Raw genomic sequence first — 27,000 nt, 5'->3', positions numbered from 1 at the left:
CCACGTAATTCTGACTCATAGTCCAAGGAATGAGTTCATGCACAATTGCACAATTTGTTAAATAAATAACATGTAGAAGAATGCTTTCAAAACATAAGTCAAAGAGCCAATACCATTTCAATCAGCAGAACATGGGTCTGCAGTGGAAATTCCTGTGTGATATCACATTTTTCATGTATAAATATATGGATTTAAATGAGACTGTTTATAACATTTGCACTGAAAGGGGTGTCGAGTACACTATGGACCTTCACCACGGATGCAGTATGGGAAGAAATAGAATTCCAGTTGTTGGCTATTTGTATAAAGGGTATGCTTACTGGATGAATAGCATTCCAGTTGTTGGTTATTTGTATAAAGGGGATGATTACTGGATGAATATCATTCCAGTTATTGGTTATTTGTATAAAGGGGATGATTACTGGATGAATAGAATTCCAGTTGTTGGCTATTTGTATAAAGGGGATGGTTACTGGATGAATATCATTCCAGTTGTTGGTTATTGGTATAAAAGGGATGATTACTGGATGCATAGCATTCCAGTTGTTGGTTATTTATATAAAGGGGATAATTACTGGATGAATAGCATTCCCGTTGTTGTTTTTTTTTTGTATAAAGGGGAAGATTACTGGATGAATAGAATTCCAGTTGTTGGTTATTTGTGTAAAGGAGATGAGTACTGGATGAATAGCATTCCAGTTGTTGGTTATTTGTGTAATGGGGATGATTACTGGATGAATAGAATTCCAGTTGTTGGTTATTTGTATAAAGGGGATGATTACTGGATGAATAGAATTCCAGTTGTTGGTTATTTGTATAAAGGGGATGATTACTGGATGAATAGAATTCCAGTTGTTGGTTATTTGTATAAAGGGGATGATTACTGGATGAATAGCATTTCAGTTGTTGGTTATTTGTATAAAGGGGATGATTACTGGATGCATAGCATTCCAGTCGTTTGTTATTTATATAAAGGGGATGATTACTGGATGAATAGCATTCCCGTTGTTGGCTTTTTGTATAAAAGGGATGAGTACTGGATGAATAGCATTCCAGTTGTTGGTTATTTGTGTAAAGGGGATGATTACTGGATGAATAGTATTCCACTTGTTACTTATGTGTATAAAGGGGATGGTTACTGGATGAATAGCATTCCAGTTGTTGGTTATTTGTATAAAGGGGATGATTACTGGATGCAGAATGTATACTAAATCATGAGGTGTTATCGATAATGTAGGACATCTGCCAGGTATTGCCTGCATTCATATTATATAATTATCTCTGCATTTAATGGTTTTTTGACAGGGTATTAGCGTTAATGATTTGGCAGAATGCTGTGTTTGGATAATTATTTATCAGTTGAGACACCAGCATTTGTCGACATTCTCTTCTTAAGAAAGGTGAGGTATTTACTATTATAGTTTGACATTTAAACTATGTTTGTACTCGGGGTAGAGAGCAAGATCCAGACCGCGTGACAGCAGTACGTAACGGGGGCTGTTTGCATTACAGTAGGCTGCCAGGCATTTCTCTTCATAGACAGTATGTCCGTGGTGGGCAGCACGATGGATTTTCTTGGTAATCCTATAGTTTTCGTTTAACCAAGCGAATCATCCTGCTGGTCGACTAAAATTCTATTTCTTGTATGGCATCGCATGATAAATGAACCCTATATCAATCTATGACAGGCGCCCGTTTTATATCATTATCCATTTGGCTGCGACTGGAAAGATTGACACCATATTATTGATAGTAATAGTACAATAAAGTGTTTCCAGAGTGCAGGGCAAGGACAATGAATACGGCTGCAGCTAATCCCGCAATAATGGATTTCAAGGGTTTCCTTGTTTGGTCAATCAGACTGACAGAAAATGACGTATAAAATATTACAGAAACCACAAACACCTTATGTAAAGTGTATTATATGTAAATATTGGGACTAATTACAATATATCGGAAGGGTGAGAAATGCAGGTGAAAATAAAGGATAGAGATGAAGCACACATAAAAGGATCGAAGGTAAAACAATTCTTAAAACGGCGAATTGATGATGGGAACATCCAGGCATTTAGATGATATTTATCTACATAGTCTTACTTATCTGCAGTACAATTACATTGCTCGGTTAGCATAGACAAGTGGCTCTCTTCCATGAATTCCTGGACAAGTGGCTCTCTTCCATGAATTCCTGGACAAGTGGCTCTCTTCCATGAATTCCTGGACAAGTGGCTGTTTTCCATGAATTCCTGGACAAGTGGCTCTCTTCCATGAATTCCTGGACAAGTGGCTCTCTTCCATGAATTCCTGGACAAGTGGCTCTCTTCCATGAATTCCTGGACAAGTGGCTCTCTTCCATGAATTCATGGACAAGTGGCTGTTTTCCATGAATTCATGGACAAGTGGCTCTCTTCCATGAATTCAAGGATAAGTAGTGGCATAATAATTTTTTTTTCATGAACCGTTACGATTCTATGGTCTTAAACTAAGTAACAGAAAAGAACCAAAAACATACAAGGTTTATAAAACTGAACAAAATATTTATTTCCCAAAATACAGATTAAAAACGTTCATAGAACTCACATAATTGTGCCGACAGTATCGAATGTGCTAATATGCCAGTGTATTGGAATATGGTAATGTTTTAACATTTTATTTTTATGCGTGACAATAATATATTTCAAAATGCCCTTGACTTAATACGCTATGATTCCAAATTAATATTTATGTCCAAAAATATTATTGAGCACTTTGTACTTATAGCGATTTATAATTTCAATAAATTAATCCGCCCAATTAAAATTTGAACACTGATTACTCTTTGGATGTTAAGGCAAGAATGAATAAATTTTCAAGTAAACAACATTGATATATGTGCTATGACACATCAACAGAGCCAGGATGCAGGTCAGTCTCTTCTCTAAAGCATTCTGAGTTGGTAACAAGTTTAGGCATTTTCTAGTGAAAACTATGATCATACGATCAGATAGAAGTAAACCTGTTTACTTTGCCGACATTAACCAGACTATTTAATCTATAATCCTACATAAATATTAGCAATATATTATGTTGTTTACACGATAAGCGTCACTAGTCAGGTACACCATGAACTTGATTTTGGACAAATGTCAATTATAAAATACAGATATACATAATATCTAATCACTGACAAATGTCAATAAACATACATATTAAATATACTTAACAGAACAAATGATAGTAAGCTACAAGGGTTTATGAACAAGGCTTAATTGACAAGTAGTGTCATTTTCCAAGATTTCGCGGACAACTAGTAATATTCCAAGACTTCACGGTAAAGTATTGGCATACTCCCACACTTCATGGACAACAGTGGAATATTCCAAGGCTTCACGGTAAAGTACTGGCATACCCCCACAATTCATGGACAACAGTGGAATATTCCAAGGCTTCACGGTAAAGTACTGGCATACCCCCACACTTCAAGGATAACAGTGGAATATTCCAAGGCTTCACGGTAAAGTACTGGCATACCCCCACACTTCATGGACAACAGTGGAATATTCCAAGGCTTCACGGTAAAGTACTGGCATACCCCCACACTTCATGGACAACAGTGGAATATTCCAAGGCTTCACGGTAAAGTACTGGCATACCCTCACACTTCATGGAGACCAGTGGAATATTCCAAGACTTCACGGTAAAGTACTGGCATACCCCCACACTTCATGGAGAACAGTGGAATATTCCAAGGCTTCACGGTAAAGTACTGGCATACCCCCACACTTCATGGACAACAGTGGAATATTCCAAGGCTTCACGGTAAAGTACTGGCATACCCCCACACTTCACGAACAAGTAGTGGTATACTCCAAAGCTTCACAGACAAGTGTTGCCATTCTCCAATAGTTCACGTACAATTGGTGGTACAATACAAGGCTTCATGGAGACCTAATGGGGTACATCAAACTGTCAAGGACAATAAATGGTATGGGTAAAACGCTTCAAGGACAAATAAAGGCATGCTTCAAGGCATCAGGGAGAGGTGATACCATATTATAAGATTTCATGTTCAACCTGTGACATATTCCAGGTCACTATTTCTCAGGTAAAATGCAAGCCATATTTTATGGACATGAAATTCGACCATCTGAAAATGTAATACATAACCTCAATAGTTTCGACAGTATATATTGCCTCAGAATTTGTGCATGTTCATACGCAGAGGTTGGGTGGGGGTGGGGGAGGACATACCTGTTAATTGCCTCCCTCTATCTGGAAACATTCCTGCGAATGTCAACGAATCTGGTTATTATAAGTCGTCAATAGACGAAAATATTCTTTATTTTTGTTTATAATGTATAGCAAAACTGCAAGCATCTCTGATAAATTAATAACCTTGATATTAAGATACCCTTTCTTTTTATGTCATGTATACTTATTTTTATTTGCTTTTAGTTCACCATTCATGAGCAACGGGAAGCTTATCGTTGCGTAGGATTTTATTTGCCAGATTTGGGTGGAAAGTCGCATATCATTAAGGTGAGATGCACCTCATATCCTTCTTGTCTTGTCAATTTCATTTGTATTTTAAGCTTTTGTATTACTTTCCGTTATTTGTAGACGGTGTTTTATCCCAGCGGTGACACGGATGTATCCTTAAAATGATATACAATCTAATTATATCTCAGTCAACAAAATAATTTTTTACAGAAGTGTATTATGGTAAAGAGATCGATTGCTCAAATATGTTGATGTAAAACAAAATTGATTCTTATTTCAAAATGTACATTTGTGGTAACTTTAATTTGCAATTATTATCAAACGCACATATATGACTTAAGCACGTAACAAACAGCTGTGTTATTTATTAATGATGCAACGTCATGACTTGGATAATTATGTGATAGAGTTCTCTCATTCATACAGAAAAGTTTGTCTTCCTTTCATACGTACAGTTCGAGCCCAAGATTGACACCGGTAACGAAGAATACCTGCAGGGAATCTCACTGTATCGTTGCAGCATCGGGGATGCAGTCAACATAAGCCAAATACACGGCCATGGTTTCAACTGCCTCGAAGCGCCCCCTGTAATTCAGTACTGTAAGGAATTCTTGGCAGGATGGGCACCCGGAGGCGAAGTAAGTAGTTCATGCATTTATTTTTTATTTTTTTATTTTTTATTTATCTGTGTATTTGTCGGATTATATTTTCCTTTTTATCTCAGTATGTACGTTTGTACGTTGGTAAACAAATAATTAAATGAAAAAATAAAAGACAAAGGTTTATACGATAAACAAAGGACTTGCACAACTGAAAAAAATCTTTCCAACTGAAATTTCGAGAGCTGAAATAAAAGAGAAAATAAATAAATAGACAAATAAAAACCACGATACGCTGTTATCTTCGTTACACCTTCTGTTGTTATGTTAAATTACTTTATTGTACTAATAATCTGCATTTTATTAAAATGTATTATTATTTTATTTTAAGGGATTTTATTTACCGGAGAATGTAGGAATATCAGTTGGTGATACCAATGATCCTGTGTTCTACGTGTTAGCAACGCAATACAGAGCAACAGGCGGGCGACAAGGTAGGATTGTTGTGATCAGGCCCATAACAACCGTCCAAAATAAACAAACAAAATTGTTTCAGGGGAGGCATTCTCACGGCTTATAACAAGGACACGACACGGAAACTGACCCAGAGTGTATTATTGTCACGCATAAATGTTTTTTAAAACATTACCATATTCCAATACACTGGCATATTAGCACATTCGATGCTGTCGGCACAATACCGTGACGTCCTTCGTCAGCGTGTGTATAAGTGACTGTCAACATTGTGGATATATTTAGTTCTCTGTAATTGTATTGCAAAAAATGAATCCACGTGTGTATACGTACACAAACTCTGATTTTAAGTTTCTCGGTTTATTGCAAAACTAATTTACTCAAGCTCAACAATAACAGATGTACATATGCAAATATACAGTAGGCTTAAGAATTAAAATAATGTCAGCTATCATCTTAATTAATAATACAGACACGGTGATGAGTATCATAGTAAAATAATGTCAGCTATCATCTTAATTAATAATACAGACACGGTGATGAGTATCATAGTAAAATAGGCAAAACAAAACTTGATAACTAAAATTTCAATTACACAAGTTCAACTAAATAGTATAATTAAATTACAATAAAAAAATTCAGATTACCAAACCTTTATATAGGTATTTCAACTTCATTTCAATCTTTGCTATATGAAAATTGAAACTGTATGCTTATACTGTAAAGAAATAATGTATATGCAATGATTTTTACATATTACTCCCCCCTTAACTGAAAAAGACTTTCATGAAATCAGGTTTATTTAGCGCAACTTGAATTACTAGTAAATTTAATATATATAACTATAATTTAGATTTCTGACCTAATATCAGGAAGATTTCTAATATGAACGTTTGACCATTCCTCTCGATTCCGGTAAGCAGCTGGTGTTTATACGTTACTAAATTTCGTAAGCCTACATAATTCTGCGGAAACCCACAATTGTTCATGTAATGAACCGGGAACCACCAAACAGTTTCTTTTTATACCGACAATATTGTTATTATCAACTTTAAAATGTTGACACCGTCCCAAAATACTGAAGCATCATTGTTCCCAATAGATAATCATCTGGAGTCGTTTGAGGGCAGCAAGGAGATATTTAATGCCGCCAATACATTTTGAAATTTACAGCGGAAATATAAGTTTTATTTTGATTTTTTGTATCCTCTTACTTTGTTCTGGTGCGTATCAGTAGATGCTACACATATATAATCCGTGTTTACTTCTTATGTCATTTATCACCACCCCCTGCAGTCAGCACCAATATTTTCATATTTTATCTATTAGTATAAAATAGCGTACTTTTTGTTAGCAGGTCGAGTTAATTACTAATACTATTACAATACTGTTTTCGTACAATTATCTTTAAATATTGTATTGGCTTGTCTCAACTGCTGCAATTATATATCCATTTTCTTTCATTACTAAACTTCAATCAGATCACCTAAGTAAGGATAATTGTTGATGTGGCCAGAAAGCAAGATTACGTACAAGTAAAAGGTATGAAGACCCTTATCAATGAAATTTTGTTTTCATTTACATTAGAAACGCCTCCGTTTCTTTGAAAAGGCAATGACTTGCTTTACAGTCAGTTCTAGAGTAAATTTCACCAACAAGAATTAAATCACAATTATAATTTTTACGCATATATATATATATATATATATATATATATATATATATATATATATATATATATATTATATATATATATATAATATTCTGTTATTGACCACTGTGCTTTAAGAGGTACAATTTATATACATATTGCAAGCTAAATTAATATTTTCCTCTATCATTGCGTGAAAAAGGATTGTGTTATCTACGGGGTACAGTTTATGTACAAAATTTCACACAAAGTTAATATTTTCCCCTAACACTGCGCGAAGTATTATTTATCCTCTAAGAGGTATTGTTTATGTACATATGCATATTAAATTAATATTTTCCTCCAACACTCATTTAATTAGGACTGTTTCCTCTACGTGCTACAGCGTATATATAAATTGCGTACTAAATTTTACATTTTCACCTAAAATTGTGTGAAGTAGTTGACGTGACTTGATTTAAGTGCCCTAGTAGCCTTTGTATACAGAAATAAGCTGTGCGTATAGTCACACTTATATAAAATCCATGCATCTGTTTCGTTATGTTACCTTTTGAGCCAAAAATATTTCACCCCTGAAGCGTATGTCGTAGAGTACGCATGTTTTTGAAAATCGGTGTATTTTGTATCTAACTGAACGGACTTAAGATGACAAATGCATAATTCTTCTATGAAACCGGATTCTCACAGTTAAAATCGAGTTAATGGTAAGTAGGCATTTACTTTTGCATCTACCACTGTTTTCATATTAATTAAAGAATGTATGGTAGAGTCGCAAGCACAGTATCTGGCAGTAAATAGAGCAATTCGTACGTTTCGCAGCCCGTAACTTCAGTTTGGTGCAACGCAGAGAAGTCAAATATGGCTTGATGAACAGAAAGCTATCTCAGGAGTAGGAGTGAATCAAGTCACGTATAAGGTCATTCAAAGACGAAAATAGCAGCAAGAAATCGATGGTCAGGTGTGGAACGAAGTTTAGGGTATATACTTACCTCTTATAGTATGATAGGTAGGGTCCTATGCCAGAATGTGTCGTGGGAGTAATGAAAGGTAACTTTATTACTCGGTATGATTGTTTTTTCTTCTCACCCTTAAGCTTGCATTAGTCACCTGTGCGCACACGGTCGTCGCTTCTTTACAAGGGGACATTTCTGTCCCTGGCTATTGAACATTGGATTAAAATGAACTGAGTGGCTAAAACGAAGTCATTTGTTTAATAATAATTCATTTTGCTTTGTTGTGACATCGTATTATGTTTTTGACGTAATGCAGTTGAATTTTCATTTTCACAATTCAGAAACAATTTGAATTTTTGAAAGTTTCAACAGTGCAATTAATTCGACACAAGTACTAATTGAATCTCTTCTAGTGTTTTCAATTTTCGTTTAGGTGTAAAAGACACATCAGGACTCAGGTTAACACTAACTAGGACTTTGCGGCAACAAGAGGCAGGATTTATAGATGTTGGAAGCTACATCAGTTGGCAACATTTCCTGGCACCTCGTGAACCTGAATTTACAACAAAGGCTTATTGCTCCCAAAGATGTCTTACGTGGGTGGGTACGATTTCAATCTGTTTGATTTATACATTAATAGTTGTTATGTACCCATGTTTCATCATCATTATCATTATCATCAACATCAATTAAAAATTGCAATTAAAACCAGATCTACGTCTGTTGCTTCCACGGCATGATGCCCAGTGCTAGACGTCACTATACACTGCCAAGCAGCAGACGTCTTGAGGATATGACTGAAAAATTGTTAAACCTATGGTAAAAGTCCAAATCACACACACAAACACACACACACACACACACACACGCACAGAATATACCTCCGCCCCCTCGTATTTAAATCTATATTTAGAATTAGAAAATGACTGATCTATTTGATTTTTTTGTAATCATTAATTGCAATTAGGATTGATGCAATCCATATAATGCTGTTGTATAAAAATAGTATGGTGTTCTTGATCAAATTTTTCATGCTATAAACGAAAACATTGGCATATTTAAAACAAGATCGTTTCCAATCTACGGAATATCATTCTATGATGTAAGAAATTAAAGAAACTAAAGATTTTGATGTGTGGTCATGTGTGAAAGTTTATTGGATGATAATATTCCAACATACCTTTCGCTTTTAAAGAATCGAGTTATGAAGTAAGGCGGATAGAGTGCATCTTTTGGAGCAATGCCATCTTCAGGTCTTTTACTGAGAATTTTACAATTAAGTCAAGTTTATAGTAAATACAATGAAAATCAAATACCAATTTCAATAAGTAGTGTTTGTATTGTCTAAGTGAAAAGTATTTAGGTTTAATAGAAACTTAATTGTAATAGAATAATATTACTGCAAAATAGCACACGACTTTATAGTTTCGTATTGCTCACTCCTGACACCATCTCATGCTTGAGAGTAAACAAACACTTGACTATCACGGTGAAACTATCTCGTTGTCAAATGACCTTGCACTCGTCTCGCAGAGGATTGTAAGTCGTAACTCCCAACTCAGCCTAAACAAGAGAACCTGACCGACCCAAGCGAAATAGGAGTCGACCCAAGTGCTTGTTTTGAGAAGGATGACCCACAGCGTCTCTGCTATCTGGCGTTTTACTATCCAAATTTGAATATTACCCATACGCCAGAGAGTTAGACGTACACGCATGTATCTTAATAGTGCAACTAAATAGTTCCAAAGACTTGGCCACTTTAAGCATTTTGTTATGATGACTTTCTACAGTCAATCCAAATACTTATTGACTGTAAGTTGTACTAAGTACAACTCTTCGTACAAATGTGTTGACATGCGTTTTTGCAAAACGTAAAATTGCACGTGCTAGTTGGAGCAATTCCATTAGCAAATCTGTTTTCCAAGGTGTGTAATTTTGCACGTTGTCAGGCTCATCAATTTTAGAGGTCACTGTGTCTTGCCTGTAGTAGTCCGCTATGCCTAAATATAAATTAACGGTTTCCAAAAACACCGCAACATATGAATCTTGTATGATGACCATGTTAAATTGACGTGAATGTGTCTTGCAGAACGTTAAACAGATATATTGCATCAAACGTTCTAAAGTATATTAAATTTCATCAGGGTTTCAAAGATACGTTGGATCCAATGAACGTGATAGGAGTGATGTTCAAGACCCATTCACTTGCCAAGGCTGTAGCCCTGAGAATCATTAGGGACCGGACAGAGATGCCCTGGATATTGAAAGATGATAAATACAGCCCAAACTACCAGATAATGCGGTCATTGCGAAAACCAGTTACTGTACAAAAGGTAAGTTGAAAATGATCATGGTGCAGTTACCGACTGTTTGACACGTGTGGTTTTGTGACGTCAACTGTACTAATATTGAATTTCGACGCAATGTTCGAGTACATATATTTATATTTATAGTGCTCAAAACTCATTTTTATAGGTATTTGTTATATAGAACTATGATCTTTCTACCTGGTCACGTATAAATAACGATCGTACAAGATTTTGTTGTATGCAAACGTTTTAAAAAATTATCTCCCGATACGTTGAACCCTAGGGCACTGTGACTCTTCTCCTACTGCTCCGGCAAAGTTTGCTCACAATCAAATCTTGTATAATAATTTATATTTTATATATTTTGAATAACAGCAATATAGCTGATGAACTTTACTTTCTCTTTACCTGCTATAATTACAAAAGTTCTATAAAGAGAACAACATCACATTATATGTACTGATAATAGCGGAGAATAGTGTAGATAAAGCAAAACAGCTTTATCTTTTTCGATTTATCGACAAACATTTTTTTTACTGTCTTTAATTATATTGACACTTATTATTCTGCCTAATTTATTTAAAATAATTGATGTTTACAAAGAATGTATGCATGTTAAAGCTTACTTCGATAATACATATAATATGAATTGAAAGATTGATATATACTTCCATTATTGTTTAAAAGAACTTAGGATAAGTTACTTTGAATGTACAAAATTAAATATTTTACTCTTATTAAGTTGTCACGCTGTAATTTTTCTGTTGGTAAAAATAAACTGTTTAGCAAAAGTCAGTCTTCTATTTTTTTAGGTAAATCTGGTGTACTAAATAAGATCGCAATCTCAGAGTAGTTTTCATTCCCCTTGGGACTCTGTGTCCTTCTGATCGAACATCATTATAAAGGGAGTCACTTTATTCTATGACATTTTTTAAAGACATATTTGTTATAAATGTCACTGCATTACGGCTAATTAAGTCTTTTCAATAATTGCTTGATGGACCTTTTTCTTTCATAGATTTTGTTATAACTATGTTACATTTAATTAAATTATTAGTTTCGGATATAATTGGCACTGCCAGGGTTCAATTCTGCAGACGATGCTAATTGAAGCTTTGTAAACAGAACCTTTCTCTAATTGTTTTTGGTACCATATGTTATAGTGCTAACCTCATTACTATATACAAGATTTAAATATTATATATACGAGATTACATAGCATTTTCAATCGCTAATCTTCCAGGTGACATCAACCTAATTATACCTAACTGTGTGTATGTAAGAAAAGAAAGGTTGCGTGTATATGAGCACTCTCAACTTGCTTCTCGGGAAGGTTTTATCAAAATTTAAGGAAAATAGAAAATCTCAAAGAATTAATTTCTTTTGCTTCGTTTTATATTTTAGGGAGACAGATTAGTAGTGGAATGTACGTATGATACAAGTTCGAGACCAAGACCAACTCTGGTAAAGTTTGTGTACCGGCTTCGTGTGCATGCATGTGTGTACGTGTGTGTTTGTGTTAATAAGAGATATGAGAGAAAGGCTTTTGCAGGTTATTGCTATGTATATTTGATTTAATTTATATTTAATTTAATTTAATTGTTTGTTTTAGTTTTAAATTTGTGAATTCCATTACATGTTATAGTAATGTAATTTTGTTTATTGGAATTTGATATTTTCCAGAAATTAGTCTGACCTGACTCTGTTTTTCGTAAACACTTAAGTTTAGAACTTTGCTATCTTAATGCTGACCTAGTTCTTGACCTTGATTCAAACTTAGTAACAGTTGAATTAAACAACTTTAGAAAAGAAAAGTCTTAATGTGTGATTTATAGATTGAAATCGAGGCTGTACTAAGAGTACGCGATGCAAAACTTCGATTTTGTTCTAGAAAGTGATCACATGACCCTCTTAAGGGAATCTGTTTTGCGTCTTAAATTAATGTATAACCTTTATCTATAGAGAAATTTAGTCAGTTTGGCTTTTAAACAATTAGACGTCAAGGTGTTTCTTTTGCTGTGACCAATTTGAGTTGAAATTCTGTTTATGGAATTATTATTTCTTTTCCCGGGAATATTTAAGTGCCCATAGAGAATACTTAGACAAAGACATTTATTGAATTTTTTTTCTCGGAATTCAAACACCGGAATATTATATTTTCTGTGCTTCAACAAAGAACTGTAGATATATCAGTACTATACTAGCTATATCATACGTCATCGCCTTCCATTTTGGATTTCGTCGGGACTCGAACTCAAATTCATTAGAACAGTTTATTACTAGGACTTCTAATTTTTTAATTCTTGGATTATTCTTGGGTTATTTTTGGATTTGATTCTTAAAACTGTAAGTTCTTTTTTTCCATTTTTACCTTGTTTTTCTAGGGAAATAAATTATTTGTTAAAATTTACAATGCTTGCTGCCTTCACCTTTTTCTTATTACTGTGTATGAGAGCATTATTAAAACAGTGGAAGAGGGATGTTATGTATATTTGATTTAATTTTTATTTAATTTACTCTAATTGCTTGTTTGTGCGCTTTAATTGTTTTAAATTCCATTACATGCTATTGTAATGTAACTTGATTTACTGGATTTGATTTTTTCCAGAAACTAGTTTGACCTGACAGTTTGTATTCGTAAACACAAAATAATAGTAACTTTTTATCTAATACTGACCTAGTTCTTTGATTCAGAAATCAGTGCATTGAAGTAAACAACTTTTTAAATCTTTTAAAATATTCTTTCTCAGAGTAAAATCATTGGTTTTAGTCAAGGCCATACTGGGGGTACGTGATGTTAGGCATGTAACAAGCTTCTACTTTGTTCTAGAAACATGATCATCTGACTTCATACGGTAATCTGTTATGCGTCTTAAATTAGTGTATGACTCTTTTCTATAGAGAATTTATTCAGTCTGGCCTTAAACCATTGACACTTAAAGGTGTTTTGTTGTGACCAGTTTGAGTTGAATTATTTCATTTTTCTATACATTATTTGGATTCCAAGAGATCTTTTTTTCCCTGGAAATACTTGTGCTCTAAATTAATTCGTGGACAAAGACAGTTATGGTAATTTACACAGAATTCAAACACTGGAATATTATTTTCTGTGATTCAGCAAAGAACTGTTAACACATCAGTACGACAATAACCACAGCATACGTCATCGCCTTCCATTTTAGATTTCATCGAGATTCGAACTCAGTTTCATTAGGAATTTTTTGTTACTAGGACTTCTATTTTTTAATCTTTGGATTATTCTTGGATTATTTTTGGATTTTATTCGTATAACCGTAAGTTCTTTTTCTCATTGTTACCTTATTTTTCTAGGGAAATAAATTATTTGTTAAATTTTACAAAGCTTGTTGTCTTCACTCTTTTCTTGTTGCGTTTTCTTAGAGCCTAAACGTAACAGGACCAAGAAGAAAAGACAAAGAAATAGAAAAACACAGACATTCTTTGGAAATTTTGGCCAAAGAGGCTAAACACAAAAGTGGACAAAATATCGAATAGGTATATAAACTTAGATTCTAACGAAAGCAAATGCGTACGATTTCTATTTTGGAAAGGGATAAGTTCCCATGTTATAATAATAATAATAATAATAATAATAATAATAATAATAATAATAATAATAATTATCATTCATTCATTCATTCATTCATTCATTCATTCATTCAGGGTGGCTATTTTTCCGAAAATGAAGTGTGCAGAGCTTATATTTTATACTATCCTAAGAAGTTCATTGATGGTTGCTTGGGATGGTCCAGTTATGACCAGCTTAGGGGGCGCTTTCAAGAACCCGTACTTCCGGAAGACACATTCACCTACCTGAACTCTACCGACTGGTTGCGCGATCAGGAGATGAAGCGGAATCTGGGCATTGCCTTAGCTACATCCACTGAACATTCTTTTTGTTACTCCAACAATCAAGCACCACAGGTGGGTTCAAACTACATTGTCCAAGGGTTTGCTCCTTGCGTTATTTCATTAAATGAACCTACAAATTAACCTTTATGTCACGAAAGATTTTGATTTAACTAGATTCCAGTAACGAGAATTAAATTCTGTCAAAAAGTAAGTTTTTACATTTACCGTAAACTTAATAAAAATTCTGTGTTTTCCTCAGTGAAACGTTTCTTATTTGCTTGTGCTCCAAGTAGTATGGTAATATTAGCCTAATATTTTCAGTAACTCTGACAACTGTATTGGCTCTTATCTCATCGAAACATGACTATTTTGTAATTACACAACGACAAATAATTGATTTTGCTTTATAACTTTTTTGTTTATTATTTTTAAAAATTTTTTTACAGAACGCCTTTGACCACTTCGATCACCCTCGGTACAGTACTAGGCACACAGCGCCATCTACATGTCCTCAAGGCGCTGTATGAAATAATGAAATAAGGATTGTGGGATAGTTAGCTTTGTTACACATCGATCTGTGTTATGTCAGTATGCATATTTTAAGTATGACCTTAGTACATAATAAATAGATTGATCTATGTTATAGAATACATCTAAAACGCATGAGGACACAAACTGAACTTGCGCAAAATATTCCGACGTTACAGTCAGAAGTGCACAACCAAAGTGTAGAATTGTGGGAAGGGCTTTTTCTTATACTGCCTAATGTAACTGCTTAAAAAAGTAATAATACTATGATTAAGTATTGTTGTTGTTGACAGTTTTGTGTAAAACAATGTCGTACCCAAGAAATCTTGTTTTCTTTCTCTGTTTTACTTTGGATTTTTTTGTAAGACAGACTGTTATCTATGAATTCATTAGACACGATATAGTTACCTGGCCTGAAATTTATTAGACTTGATGCGGTTATCTGTCCTGAAATTCCTTAGACATGATGCAGAAACATGACTTGAAATTCTTCAAACGTGATAGCAGGAACATGACTTGAAATTTATTAGACTTGATACAGAACCATGACTTGAAATTCTTCAGTCTTGATAACAGGAACATGACTTGAAATTCATTAGACATGATACAGAAACATGACTTGAAATTCTTCAAACTTGATAACAGGAACATGACTTGAGATTCATTAGACATGATACAGAAACATGACTTGAAATTCTTCAATCTTGATAACAGGAACATGACTTGAAATTCATTAGACTTGATACAGAAACATGACTTGAAATTCTTCAATCTTGATAACAGGAACATGACTTGAAATTCATTAGACTTGATACAGAAACATGACTTGAAATTCTTCAATCTTGATAACAGGAACATGACTTGAAATTCATTAGACTTGATACAGAAACATGACTTAAAATTCATTAGACTTTATACAGAAACATGACTTGAAATTCTTCAAACTTGATAGCAGGAACATGACTTGAAATTCTTCAATCTTGATGACAGGAACATGACTTGAAATTCATTAGACTTGATACAGAAACATGACCTGGCAATCATTTACGATAGATACTAAGACGGAAAATTTACTGCAAATTTTGAGTTTAAATATCTCTTAAACTACTAATGGGAATTACACTAAGTTATGACCTTTACTAATTAACTTTAATTAAACGTTACTAGAATTGGTTTTGGTATCCAGTCTTACAGATAATTTTGTGACATAAGCCACACAATATTTTTCGAATTTTCGGACACATGCAGTTAGTGAGGAAAAGTGATACAAACATTCTGAAATACATCACTAATTGATAGTTTTCGGAAAGGTGAGCTATAATGGTTATTTAATGTAAAGCTTTCTAGAATTTTAAATAAAAAGTGTATAAGTTCGAGAACTGGTCTGCTCTGTGCTTTCTTGATTCTCAGAAATGTTTGTATCAAATAGAAAAAGTTTAGAAAAGACCTAAGATATTGAACACGAAACACATAAAACATAACAAGTTATCAAGATATCACAAACATTTGTTGAGTGGTTGACAAGATATCATCAACCCTTTTTTAATTTATATACAGCGTATTGTTATCTGCCCAGTCCCAATACGAATCAATCATCCTCTTAGATGATGATAACTGTTGTTGTTGTTGTCATAGTTGTTACAGCAAACTGTTGTTTCAGCAAACTAAAAGAGAAAAAAAGACAACTATAAGTCAGACCTGCAACCTTCTTTGGCTGATGAGAAATTTGTTTTCAAACATTTTCATTTTCAATTAAAATACGTGTCATATTCATACTTGTAAATTCCTTCTGTTTGGAAACTGAAGGTTACATTTAATATATCTTCATTCGTTTATCACAATATTTCTTGTGACTATTAGGTCCGTTTGGAAACTGAAGGTTACATTTAATATATCTTCATTCGTCTGTCACAATGTTTCTCGTGACTATTAGGTCCGTTTGGAAACTGAATGCTACATTTAATATATCTTCATTCGTCTGTCACAATGTTTCTCGTGACTATTAGGTCCGTTTGGAAACTGAAGGTTACATTTAATATATCTTCCTTTGTCTGTCACAATGTTTCTCGTGACTATTAGGTCCGTCTGGAAACTGAATGTTACATTTAATATATCTTCATTCGTCTGTCACAATGTTTCTCGTGACTATTAGGTCCGTTTGGAAACTGAAGGTTACATTTAATATATCTTCATTCGTCTGTCACAATGTTTCTCGTGACTATTAGGTCCGTTTGGAAACTGAAGGTTACATTTAATATATCTTCCTTCATCTGTCGCAATGTTTCTCGTGACTATTAGGTCCGTTTGGAAATTGTATGTTACACTGAACATATAGGATGATACATGCATAATCCTGTAACATTGGTTTCGAATATTTCTTAAAATGTATTTTGGGAAACACGTTTAAACGACTAAAGAAAATATAGTTTATATTGTGAGTAATGGCCCTTAAAACATCAAAACTTTAAATTCTTTTCATTAATGATTTCATAAACGACCTACCTTTAATGCTCTTTTATTTGTAAATTTTAAAGATATAGAATTTAAAGAAATACATATTGTTTCTGCAGAGAGCAAGTTAGAGCACATTTTGTAATATGTCCGACACTTAATATGATAAATTGAATTGTAATGTATCTGACACATAATACGATAAATTCGGTTGTAATGTATCTGACACATAATATGATATATTCAATTGTAATGTATCTGACAAATAATAATAATAATAATAATAATAATGAGAACTTTGTATAGCGCCTAATCTTTAGAAGCTCTAAGCGCTTTACAACATTAGACAACACCTATAAGATAAGAAACATAATAATATTATTACAAAAACAAACAACATGAAATTAGAAAAACATTAAAAAATAAAAAACATGCTGAGAATATTTCAGGTAGGAAACATTATTAGGTCTTCAAGTTTGTTCTTGCAGTCGAAATAAGTGAGTTTTGAGAGCACTCTTGAATGTGATCACTGTGTCTTTGTGTCTAAGTTCAGTGGGCAATTCATTCCACGTTTCTAGGCCCTGGTATGCAAAAGAACGTTGTCTATATGACTTTGTTTTCATAGTGGGAATAATGAGTATAAGATTGTCGATATGATAAATTCGGTTGTAATGTATCTGACACATAATATGATAAATTCAGTTGTAATATATCTGACACATAATATGATAAATTCACTTGTAATGTATCTGACACATAATATGATAAATTCATTTTTAATGTATCTGACACATAATATGATAAATTCGGTTGTAATGTATCTGACACATAATATGATAAATTCACTTGTAATGTATCTGACATATAATATGATAAATTCGGTTGTAATGTATCTGACACATAATATGATATGTTCACTTGTAATGTATCTGACACATGATATGATAAATTCATTTTTAATGTATCTGACACATAATATGATAAATTCGGTTGTAATGTATCTGACACATAATATGAAAAATTCACTTGTAATATATCTGACACATAATATTATCAATTCGGTTGTAATGTATCTGACATATAATATGATAAATTCGGTTGTAATCTATCTGACACATAATATGATAAATTCACTTGTAATGTATCTGACATATAATATGATAAATTCGGTTGTAATGTATCTGACACATAATATGATATGTTCACTTGTAATATATCTGACACATAATATGATAGAATCGGTTGTAATGTATCTGACACATAATATGATATGTTCACTTGTAATATATCTGACACATAATATGATAAATTCGGCTGTAATGTATCTGACATATAATATGATATATTCGGTTGTAATCTATCTGACACATAATATGATAAATTCGGTTGTAATGTATATGATACATAATATGATAAATTCGGTTGTAATCTATCCGACACTCACTACAATAAATTCATTGTAACGTGTCTGACACAAAATATCATAAATTTAATTTTGCTGTATCCGACATACATGACAATTCATTTGTAATGTGTCTGAAACAAAATATGATGCATCTATGGTAACACAATTCATATTCTCAAAATATCTGCAGTCAAATATTTTGGATTCATCTTGTAATATAACGCTTACGTAAAACAGCATTGCATGTGTTTCTTCGTAAAAGAAACCAGCATAATAGTGAACAATATGACTGTTTAGTTGTTCTTGTTGTTGTTGGGTTTAACGCCATTTTTCAGCACACGATAGGCTATGCATGGCGACCAGTATTAATGGTAGAGGAAGAACCCGGGAAAACCCCGGGAAGAACCACGGACCCACGAGAAGTTACTGGCAAGCTTTCTCACATACTCACATTGGCCGAATCCTAGACTCGAACCCACGCAGACAGAGGTGAGATGGCAGTGATCCGTAATGGAGAGCGCTTTAGACCACTCGGCCACTCGGGGTCCCTGACTGTTTAGTAGCTATATCTTGCAATACTAGTATAAAATATGACTATTTTGTGACTATATTGCTATAATAGTGAAACATATGACTGTTTTGTGACATTATCTTGCAAAACTAGTGAAAAATATGACTTTGTTTCCTGACAATCGTGCTATACTAGTGTAAAATATGACTGTTTTGTGACATCATCTTCCTACTTTTTGATAAGATATATAAATCTCAAAACATTATCAAGAACAGCTCAGTTGGTAGAGCTTTCAATTTGTAATCCAAGCGTTGCAGGTTCAATACTTGCTCAGGCCAGCCTGTGTCGGTTGTCTTGGTGTGTACTTGGGAAATGCACTTAGCTCTAATTTCCTTGACGTGATATAACCCGTAATGTGCTAAAAGTGCCTTTAAAATCAACACAAACAAATCATCATACAAAAATTGTTTTATTTCTGTCATCCAAATTTTGTTGTGGAAATACTCTTTAAATCGTAATTGTTTTAAGTATAAAAACTAATAAAGAAATTGTTGTGCAAATACTTAGTAGCGTACTAACGGGGGAGTGGAGGGTGAATGGGCGGTTGCTTCTGGCGCCAGAGGACTTGGGGCGCCAAAATCCCTTTAGGCTATCATCGTCGCCCCGCGCGTCATTTTACCCTTAGTACGCGACTGCAAATACTGGAGTCAACAATGCTGTAGTATACGACCGCGATGTGACCTATCGCCAGGGCCGAGATAACAGCTATCTATTTATTAGTAATGTACATCATATACTAAGATCGATACAAAAATATTTACACTTACTAGTGCAAATAAGTGAGTTGTTTTAGAACCTACCAAAATTTCATGAAAAATGGCTGAAAAGGTTTAGGTTATGACTATTTGAATTTGTACGTGGTACATAATGGCAGTCGGATATGTAACACGGATTCGGTCTAAAACTCCGACAAGTTGCCAGTGTGCTTGTAAGTCACGTGAGACATACCTTTACCACAGACAACATTAGTTGGGTATTCACAGGTATCGGCACGTTTTTGGGTCTGAGTGACACACGGCGATACGTAAGACGGTGATGCCACATATCAGACGAACGTTTTCATTTTTAAATTCATATACAGATTTCCAACTTGCACACCAAAATTTATAGTAAAATAAAAACAAACGAACTTAGCACAATATGAGATCTGTTTTTGATCGTATATGTATCTATAAGGTTTAGCGGAAGAACAGCACAGTTCGGACGCATACTTAAGTTTCGATCAATTACGTTTAATTCAGTTAAACGACCACATTCGTGATTTTCTCACGTCAGTTCAACGACATAAAGCACGAGTTCGAAAAGGAAGCTCGTGTTTCACATCGACATGTAGCTAATCGAACAGCGATATCAATAGCTAAGACATCAACACAAGTGTTTGTTGTATACTTCTCACTAATCCCAAAATTGATTCGTGTTAATGGGTTTAACGCAGTTTTCAGCACACGAGAGGCTATACTTGGCGGCCAGTATATTTAGTTGAGGAATAAATAAGGAAATCACCAGGAAGAACCACAGACCCACGGGAAACTACTGACAAGGTCTAAAGCAAACGTGAACGGACTACTGCTAACACTAACCCGCTGACCACTGCTATCGCTGGATAGGTTTGATTGTTATTTTATTACATTTACAGTCATGCTGAATGTTTGTCGAATGGTTTGTCTAAGTACCTATGACACCTTCATAACTGTCACTAGATAACCTAGTCATCGGTTTAATATTAGATATGCAGTTTTCGTCAAATGGAATCTTTATAATGTACTGGTAAATTTTTCTTCTCTTCAGTGGATGTGTTTGCCATTAAACAGTTTTTTTATATATATAGATTTCATACATTATTATACTAATGAGTAGGCAAAATATCTATTTTGGCGATCCCACAGTTAGCCTGTTACCACTTACTGGGTGCAACCATGATCACAGGCGAAAACAAGAGATCCGGCGATTTTGCCACAGGAGGAAACACATTCTTCATGTGACATTCCAGGATAGACAAGCGCCCGTAGATTCTCCGTTAGTTTGTCGACTGAAAAGAAAAGAATACTTTTAGTCAAATATAGGCAGGGAAATGTATGCAGTGTATCATATAAAATATCCATAATTTGCGATGAGTTATTTTAATAAATGTAAATATATATAAAGAATTGCATCTGTAATAAATAAAGCATTTATAGCTCTTTTGGAAAGCAAAACCCAATAAGTCTTTATAAGCTACATATATTGCAAAAGTATATGACGTTTTGTATGTATTAACATAATTGCAACAAACATTTACCAATCTAAGTAACATACAAAATTGGAAACTGTAGAATAAAATACTAATCATAAGCTGGAGCATTTATTTTACTTTATATTCTAATATTTTACTTTATATTTCTAATATGATCTTATATTTGTCAATCAAAAGCAGCATGAACAGTGCATTATATGCCAACCAGATCCGATCTCATTGATCTTGACCTATTAGCAATATATGCAGTCTTGAACTTAACTTACTGAAGATAAACTATTTATTTCTTATTATACTTAAAATAACCTTGACTTGTGGTAATTATATATATATATATATATATATATATATATATATATATATATATATATATATATATATATAGTTTTCTTTTATATCCCCTATGTGGAAATCAAACCAGTTAGTGTGTTTGGCCAAGGGACTTACTCTAAAACAAACGCACTGGTACAATACCCATTTTTCAATGCGTCACAATGCCCATGACCTTTGAACCTTTCCAGCAAAATATTTGTGGCTTATTTCTAAGTGAGAACGCTACATAAAAGGTTGATCAGGATTCCTAGCCATTGTTATTCTTTATGTTATAGTTAGATTGACATTTGACCTTTCGGCACCATAGCCAAAACACTTCTTTCCTGCCCAAAGTGTGAACCAATTACAAACTATCATGAAGTTTGGTTAGAAGGCATATTTTATTTTTCAGACAGTGATATGACCCACCGCCATTTAGACCCGAATATCAATATGCTTCTTCCCAACTCTGAGTGCAAGCTATCATCATAAATTGTAAAGGTATACATTTTAAAACCAAAATCATTATGCTGAAAAATAAATAGCAAATACGGACGGATAGACAAGGCCGCAGCATGCCTTTTAACTGTCGTATAAAAATGATACGCTTGTTGTACATATATTTCATTGGATTAAATTACTATGGCGCGGAAAGACGTTTTTAAGCAATTTGCGGGTAGGTTTGTGCAGAAAAGAATACTACCTTCATCTCAAAGTGAAGCAAATCGAAAGGAAGGAAAATAAATAAAAAAATCCCAGTAGAAAATATTTTATAGAGAAGGTCATACTTTGTTGAGGGTCAAAGAGAATCCTTTTCTGATGTAACGGTGCAGCGCACATCAGAGGAAGAACAATGATAAGTACAACGAGATTCATGTTGTGTAGCTGCAAAAAAGCAATATCTTATGTATATATCTCATAGAGGAATACAATTTATTAGGAATCTGGATAATATCGATATTAAGCAATACTTTCTGTATATATCTCATAGAGGAATACAATTTATTAGGAATCTCGATAATATCGATATTAAACAATATCTTATGTATATATCTCATAGAGGAATACAGTTTATTAGGATCCTGGATAATATCGATATTAAGGTAGCATTCATTTCAGTTAATACCGCTCTACTTTCCTCAAATAAATTGTTTAATAAGTCAGACATACATCAAAGAGAATTCAGCTTTCCAGAAGCAACTTGCACCTTTGATGTGCGTTACACGTATCTCGCCATTGGTATGTCTGAAAAAAAGATTCCCATGACTTAACATTAAACGATAACTTTAAAGGAAGTTTACATTAACTTTATTTTGTGGGATAAATTGATCTTGTATACTTTTTTCTCTAAAATAAAATGAGTGAGAAATAAATCTTCTTTAAAAAGCCATTTTCCTTTTGAGAAAAATAAACTAAATTGTCCTCACCAAAAGATAATCTTTTCAGAAATAGAAAATAAAATCAAACAATTATAGGTAGACAAAAACGAACGTATCAAAACAATATCATTAACATTTAAACGACAAATAACAGTTTGTTTCAGTGTTATGGTTTTGATGCATAAAATATTTCTTTACCTGTTCACGTGACTTAAAGAGCTGGTGTCTACAGTAAATCGCCGCAAAATGTGAACCAGGTCTGTGCAACGCAATTTATATCGAATGTTAAATATAGTGAATCAAGGAGGATATATGAAACATCCTAAAAATTCATTCACAAAGGGAAGAAAAGTGTGCACTACATTAAGTAGAAATTGTAACTTTTGCATCATTTAATGTAGGCTCAAATGATTTCACATACATGTAATACTAAGTATGTTTTCTGATTTCTAACTTTTTCTTTTTCTTGGACAATCCCGCACTGGAAAGTCTTTATAAAACAGTTTAGGCGAATAGGCTTTTACATATAGGTAATTTTGTATTGTTCTATGTAGAACCTGGTCGTTAGACACATTCGGTTAATTTGCCAGTTGGGTGTTATAATAAACTGGACTGCATATTTGAACTATTACATGATTTGATTGCAGATAAATTTAACTTCAAGGATTGGGGTAATCACGAGTTGTGACTGTCTAAAGTTAGGGTTTGAGAGCCACAATAGTTAAACGAGATATGCACCAACTATTCTGTCTTCTGCCCCAGTTCGTGATATTTCTTCATCAGATTTGAACCCATACCATGATTACAACGTCATATCTAAAATCCTTCTCTTAATTTTTTTTCTATTATCACGACTTGTTATTAAAGCGACTTGCAATAAGCGACTTGCAATAAGCAGAGCAAACATAATTCGGTTGACATGAAATGAATTGAACTATTTGGAGACTGAATTTTAAAAAATTCTATCAGATAATGGGAAGTGGATAAGGTATCCGATCCCATTTTATTAACAACTATATGCTTCAGAAAAAGTATAACTTCAAGATAGCATAATGAATAACTATGAACTACAATCTAAGGCCGAGAAAAGTTCGATTTTGCCTTGTTACCAAATTATCCCTCTTTGCGGCAGGGATACTGTGGTAAATTGCTTGTATGTTTTTCAGTAAGACTCTGTACTTGTGTTCATTCATTTATCCTTTCATTTATTCATTCATTTATCCTTAACACCCTTCTTCTACACCGTTTGGTGGAAATTCACCGAGCTTGGTTGTCTCGATGCATATTGTCACATTAAAAGAAAATATTTTCGTTGCATCCTCTTTTGTATAAAGGAGGATGAAAGTCGAATGTACAGCATAGTATAGCCATGGTTGTACAGCATACTACAGCCATGATTGTACAGCATACTACGGCCATGAGTGTACAGCATACTACAGCAATGAATGTACAGCATACTAGAGCCATGAATGTACATCATACTACAGCCATGATTGTACAACATACTACAGCCATGATTGTACAGCACACTACAGCAATGATTATACAGCATACTACAGCCACGATTGTACAGCATACTACATCAATGAATGTACAGAATACTACAACCATGATTATACATCTTACTACAGCCATGATTGTACAGCATACTACAACCATGAATGTACATCATACTACAGCAATGAATGCACAGCATACTACAGCAATGAATGTACAGCATACTACAGTCATGATTGTACAGCATACTACAGCCATGATTGTACAGCATACTGCAGGCATGATTGTACAGCATAATACAGCCATCATTGTACAGCATACTGCAGCCATCATTGTACAGCATCCTATGAAGAAGTTAATATGTATTTGCTCTTCTTTTACAATGGAATTTGACATTACTGAGAAGTTGGGCGAACAAGGTATTGATGTGTTATAAAACATTCACTCTTATACGTTTTGAGGATATGCATATGTTTCATTTTATAATCTTTTACTAATGAACCTAAATTTATAGAACAAATACAGTGCTATTTGTTGCAATTGATATATAATTTTACAATCATTTGACAAATTATCAATTTTGGACGCATTTGTCATCAGTTTCACCAGGGAGTCGTGATGTGTTTATTCATGTCCCAGTTTATCACAACGCAGCAAGGTTTGATCTAAAATAAAACCGTATAAAGTCCAGCAGTGTCTCTTATTGATCTACGTCTAAAAAAATCACACACACACACACACACACACACACACACACATACATACATGAATGCATACATACATACATACATACATACATACATGCATGCATGCATGCATGCATGCATACATACATACATACATACATACAGAATCAGAAAACTGGAAGCAGATGCCAACATCGAATTGATCTTCTACTGCGAACTTGCAATCTGAATATTGAGCAACTATATTTCTAATGAACCTAAAGAGACAGCTTTTGGACAAACAACACCTAAAGAGACAGCTCTAGGACAAACAACCCTAAAGAGACAGCTTTTGGACAAACGACACCTAAAGAGACAGCTCTAGGACAAACAACCCCTAAAGAGACAGCTTTTGGACAAACAACCCCTAAAGAGACAGCTTTTGGACAAACAACACCTAAAGAGACAGCTTTTGGACAAACAACACCTAAAGAGACAGCTTTAGGACAAACAACACTTTAAGAGACAGCTTTTGGTAAAAAAAACACCTAAAGAGACAGCTTTTGGACAAACACCACCTAAAGAGACAGCTTTTGGACAAACAACACCTAAAGAGACAGCTTTTGGACAAATAACACCTAAAGAGACAGCCGTAGGACAAACAACACCCAAAGGGACAGCTTTTGGACAAACAACACCTAAAGAGACAGCTTTTGGAAAAACAATACCTAAAGAGACAGCTTTTGGACAAACAACACCTAAAGAAACAGCTTGTGGACAAACGACACATCAGATTTTCCAACAAAACTCGTATTACTATAAGATCCCAATCATCTAATATACAAGGAAAACCCTACATTTAAGCCGGGATATCAACACTGTTGGAAATGCATTCTCGATTGAGTTGTCCATCTTTAATACCAATTTTCTTTTGAAGGGCCTCTACGTTTGTTTCTGCCATACAAGTTTGAATATACCCGAATTCAAAGAATACTTTGAACATATTGCACGCAGCGTGAAAGCATGAGATTGAAGGAAAGGTTTAATTCCAGTCGAGATGAATTCATATGTTCCGTACCAAAATTAATTATGTGCAAGTGCAAAACCATTGACAACATAAAATCAAAATGGATAAAAAATATAGTTGTTGTTAAATTCACGAAAAAAGTGAAATTTCTTCTCGCACACCTTATCTACACGTAAGAGGAAAATATAGAAATTGACCTGTGTTCTAAACCAACTGACCCCGACCAGTACCTGCTCTCAGCGAGCTTCCACTTCGAGCGTGTATAGAACTCTTCATTATAACTGGTACACTGAGACCGAGAGAAATTATCAATCCGGACGCGCTTGAAATCAGACTCGTATTTCATAAACATTCTGTTAGTATCATCAAGTTATCTCATGTGGACCTATATAACGCAGTTATATATATATATATATATATATATATATATATATATATATATATATATATATATATATATATATATATATATATATATATGAGGTGCACAAATTTTTATTTTCATGGGAGATTTCTTCGCGTATTTTATCCACAACAATACGACCTATAGCTGTAGCGACAGATGTAGTAATTTCTGGTGTTTGAGAGAGTGTTAAC

At 33.9% G+C, this 27,000-nt stretch overlaps 1 protein-coding gene and 1 long non-coding RNA gene across 4 annotated transcripts in view; one reads left to right on the top strand and one right to left on the bottom strand.

Moving 5' to 3' along the window:
• Positions 1 to 19,790, top strand: part of LOC149780419 (DBH-like monooxygenase protein 1) — a 36,551-nt gene extending 16,761 nt beyond the window's left edge. The window contains exons 4-11 of the mRNA XM_089937345.1: positions 4,435 to 4,518; positions 4,935 to 5,117; positions 5,470 to 5,572; positions 8,590 to 8,756; positions 10,301 to 10,489; positions 11,870 to 11,929; positions 14,147 to 14,407; positions 14,782 to 19,790. Of these exons, the coding sequence (XP_089793471.1) occupies positions 4,435 to 4,518; positions 4,935 to 5,117; positions 5,470 to 5,572; positions 8,590 to 8,756; positions 10,301 to 10,489; positions 11,870 to 11,929; positions 14,147 to 14,407; positions 14,782 to 14,862 (1,128 nt within the window). The 3' untranslated portion in view covers positions 14,863 to 19,790. The remainder of the gene's footprint in view (positions 1 to 4,434; positions 4,519 to 4,934; positions 5,118 to 5,469; positions 5,573 to 8,589; positions 8,757 to 10,300; positions 10,490 to 11,869; positions 11,930 to 14,146; positions 14,408 to 14,781) is intronic.
• On the bottom strand, positions 16,369 to 25,393 carry LOC149780418 (uncharacterized). 3 transcript variants are annotated; one of them, XR_016415083.1, is made up of 5 exons: positions 23,413 to 25,385; positions 23,006 to 23,080; positions 22,624 to 22,720; positions 21,196 to 21,319; positions 16,369 to 16,527 (listed from the first exon to the last, which is right to left on the bottom strand). It is a non-coding gene; the product is annotated as an uncharacterized LOC149780418 (long non-coding RNA). The 3 variants fall into 3 exon arrangements; XR_016415084.1 differs by lacking the exon at positions 22,624 to 22,720 and having other exon boundaries at positions 23,413 to 25,393; XR_016415082.1 differs by lacking the exon at positions 23,006 to 23,080 and having other exon boundaries at positions 23,413 to 25,380.
• Positions 25,394 to 27,000: the final 1,607 nt, after the last annotated feature.

Source organism: Sinohyriopsis cumingii, chromosome 16 (genome assembly GCF_028554795.1).
Source record: "Sinohyriopsis cumingii isolate HCF-2022 chromosome 16, ASM2855479v2, whole genome shotgun sequence".
In the NCBI taxonomy this organism is placed as follows: Eukaryota; Metazoa; Mollusca; class Bivalvia; order Unionida; family Unionidae; genus Sinohyriopsis; species Sinohyriopsis cumingii.
This window is presented reverse-complemented; position numbering and strand designations above follow the sequence as displayed.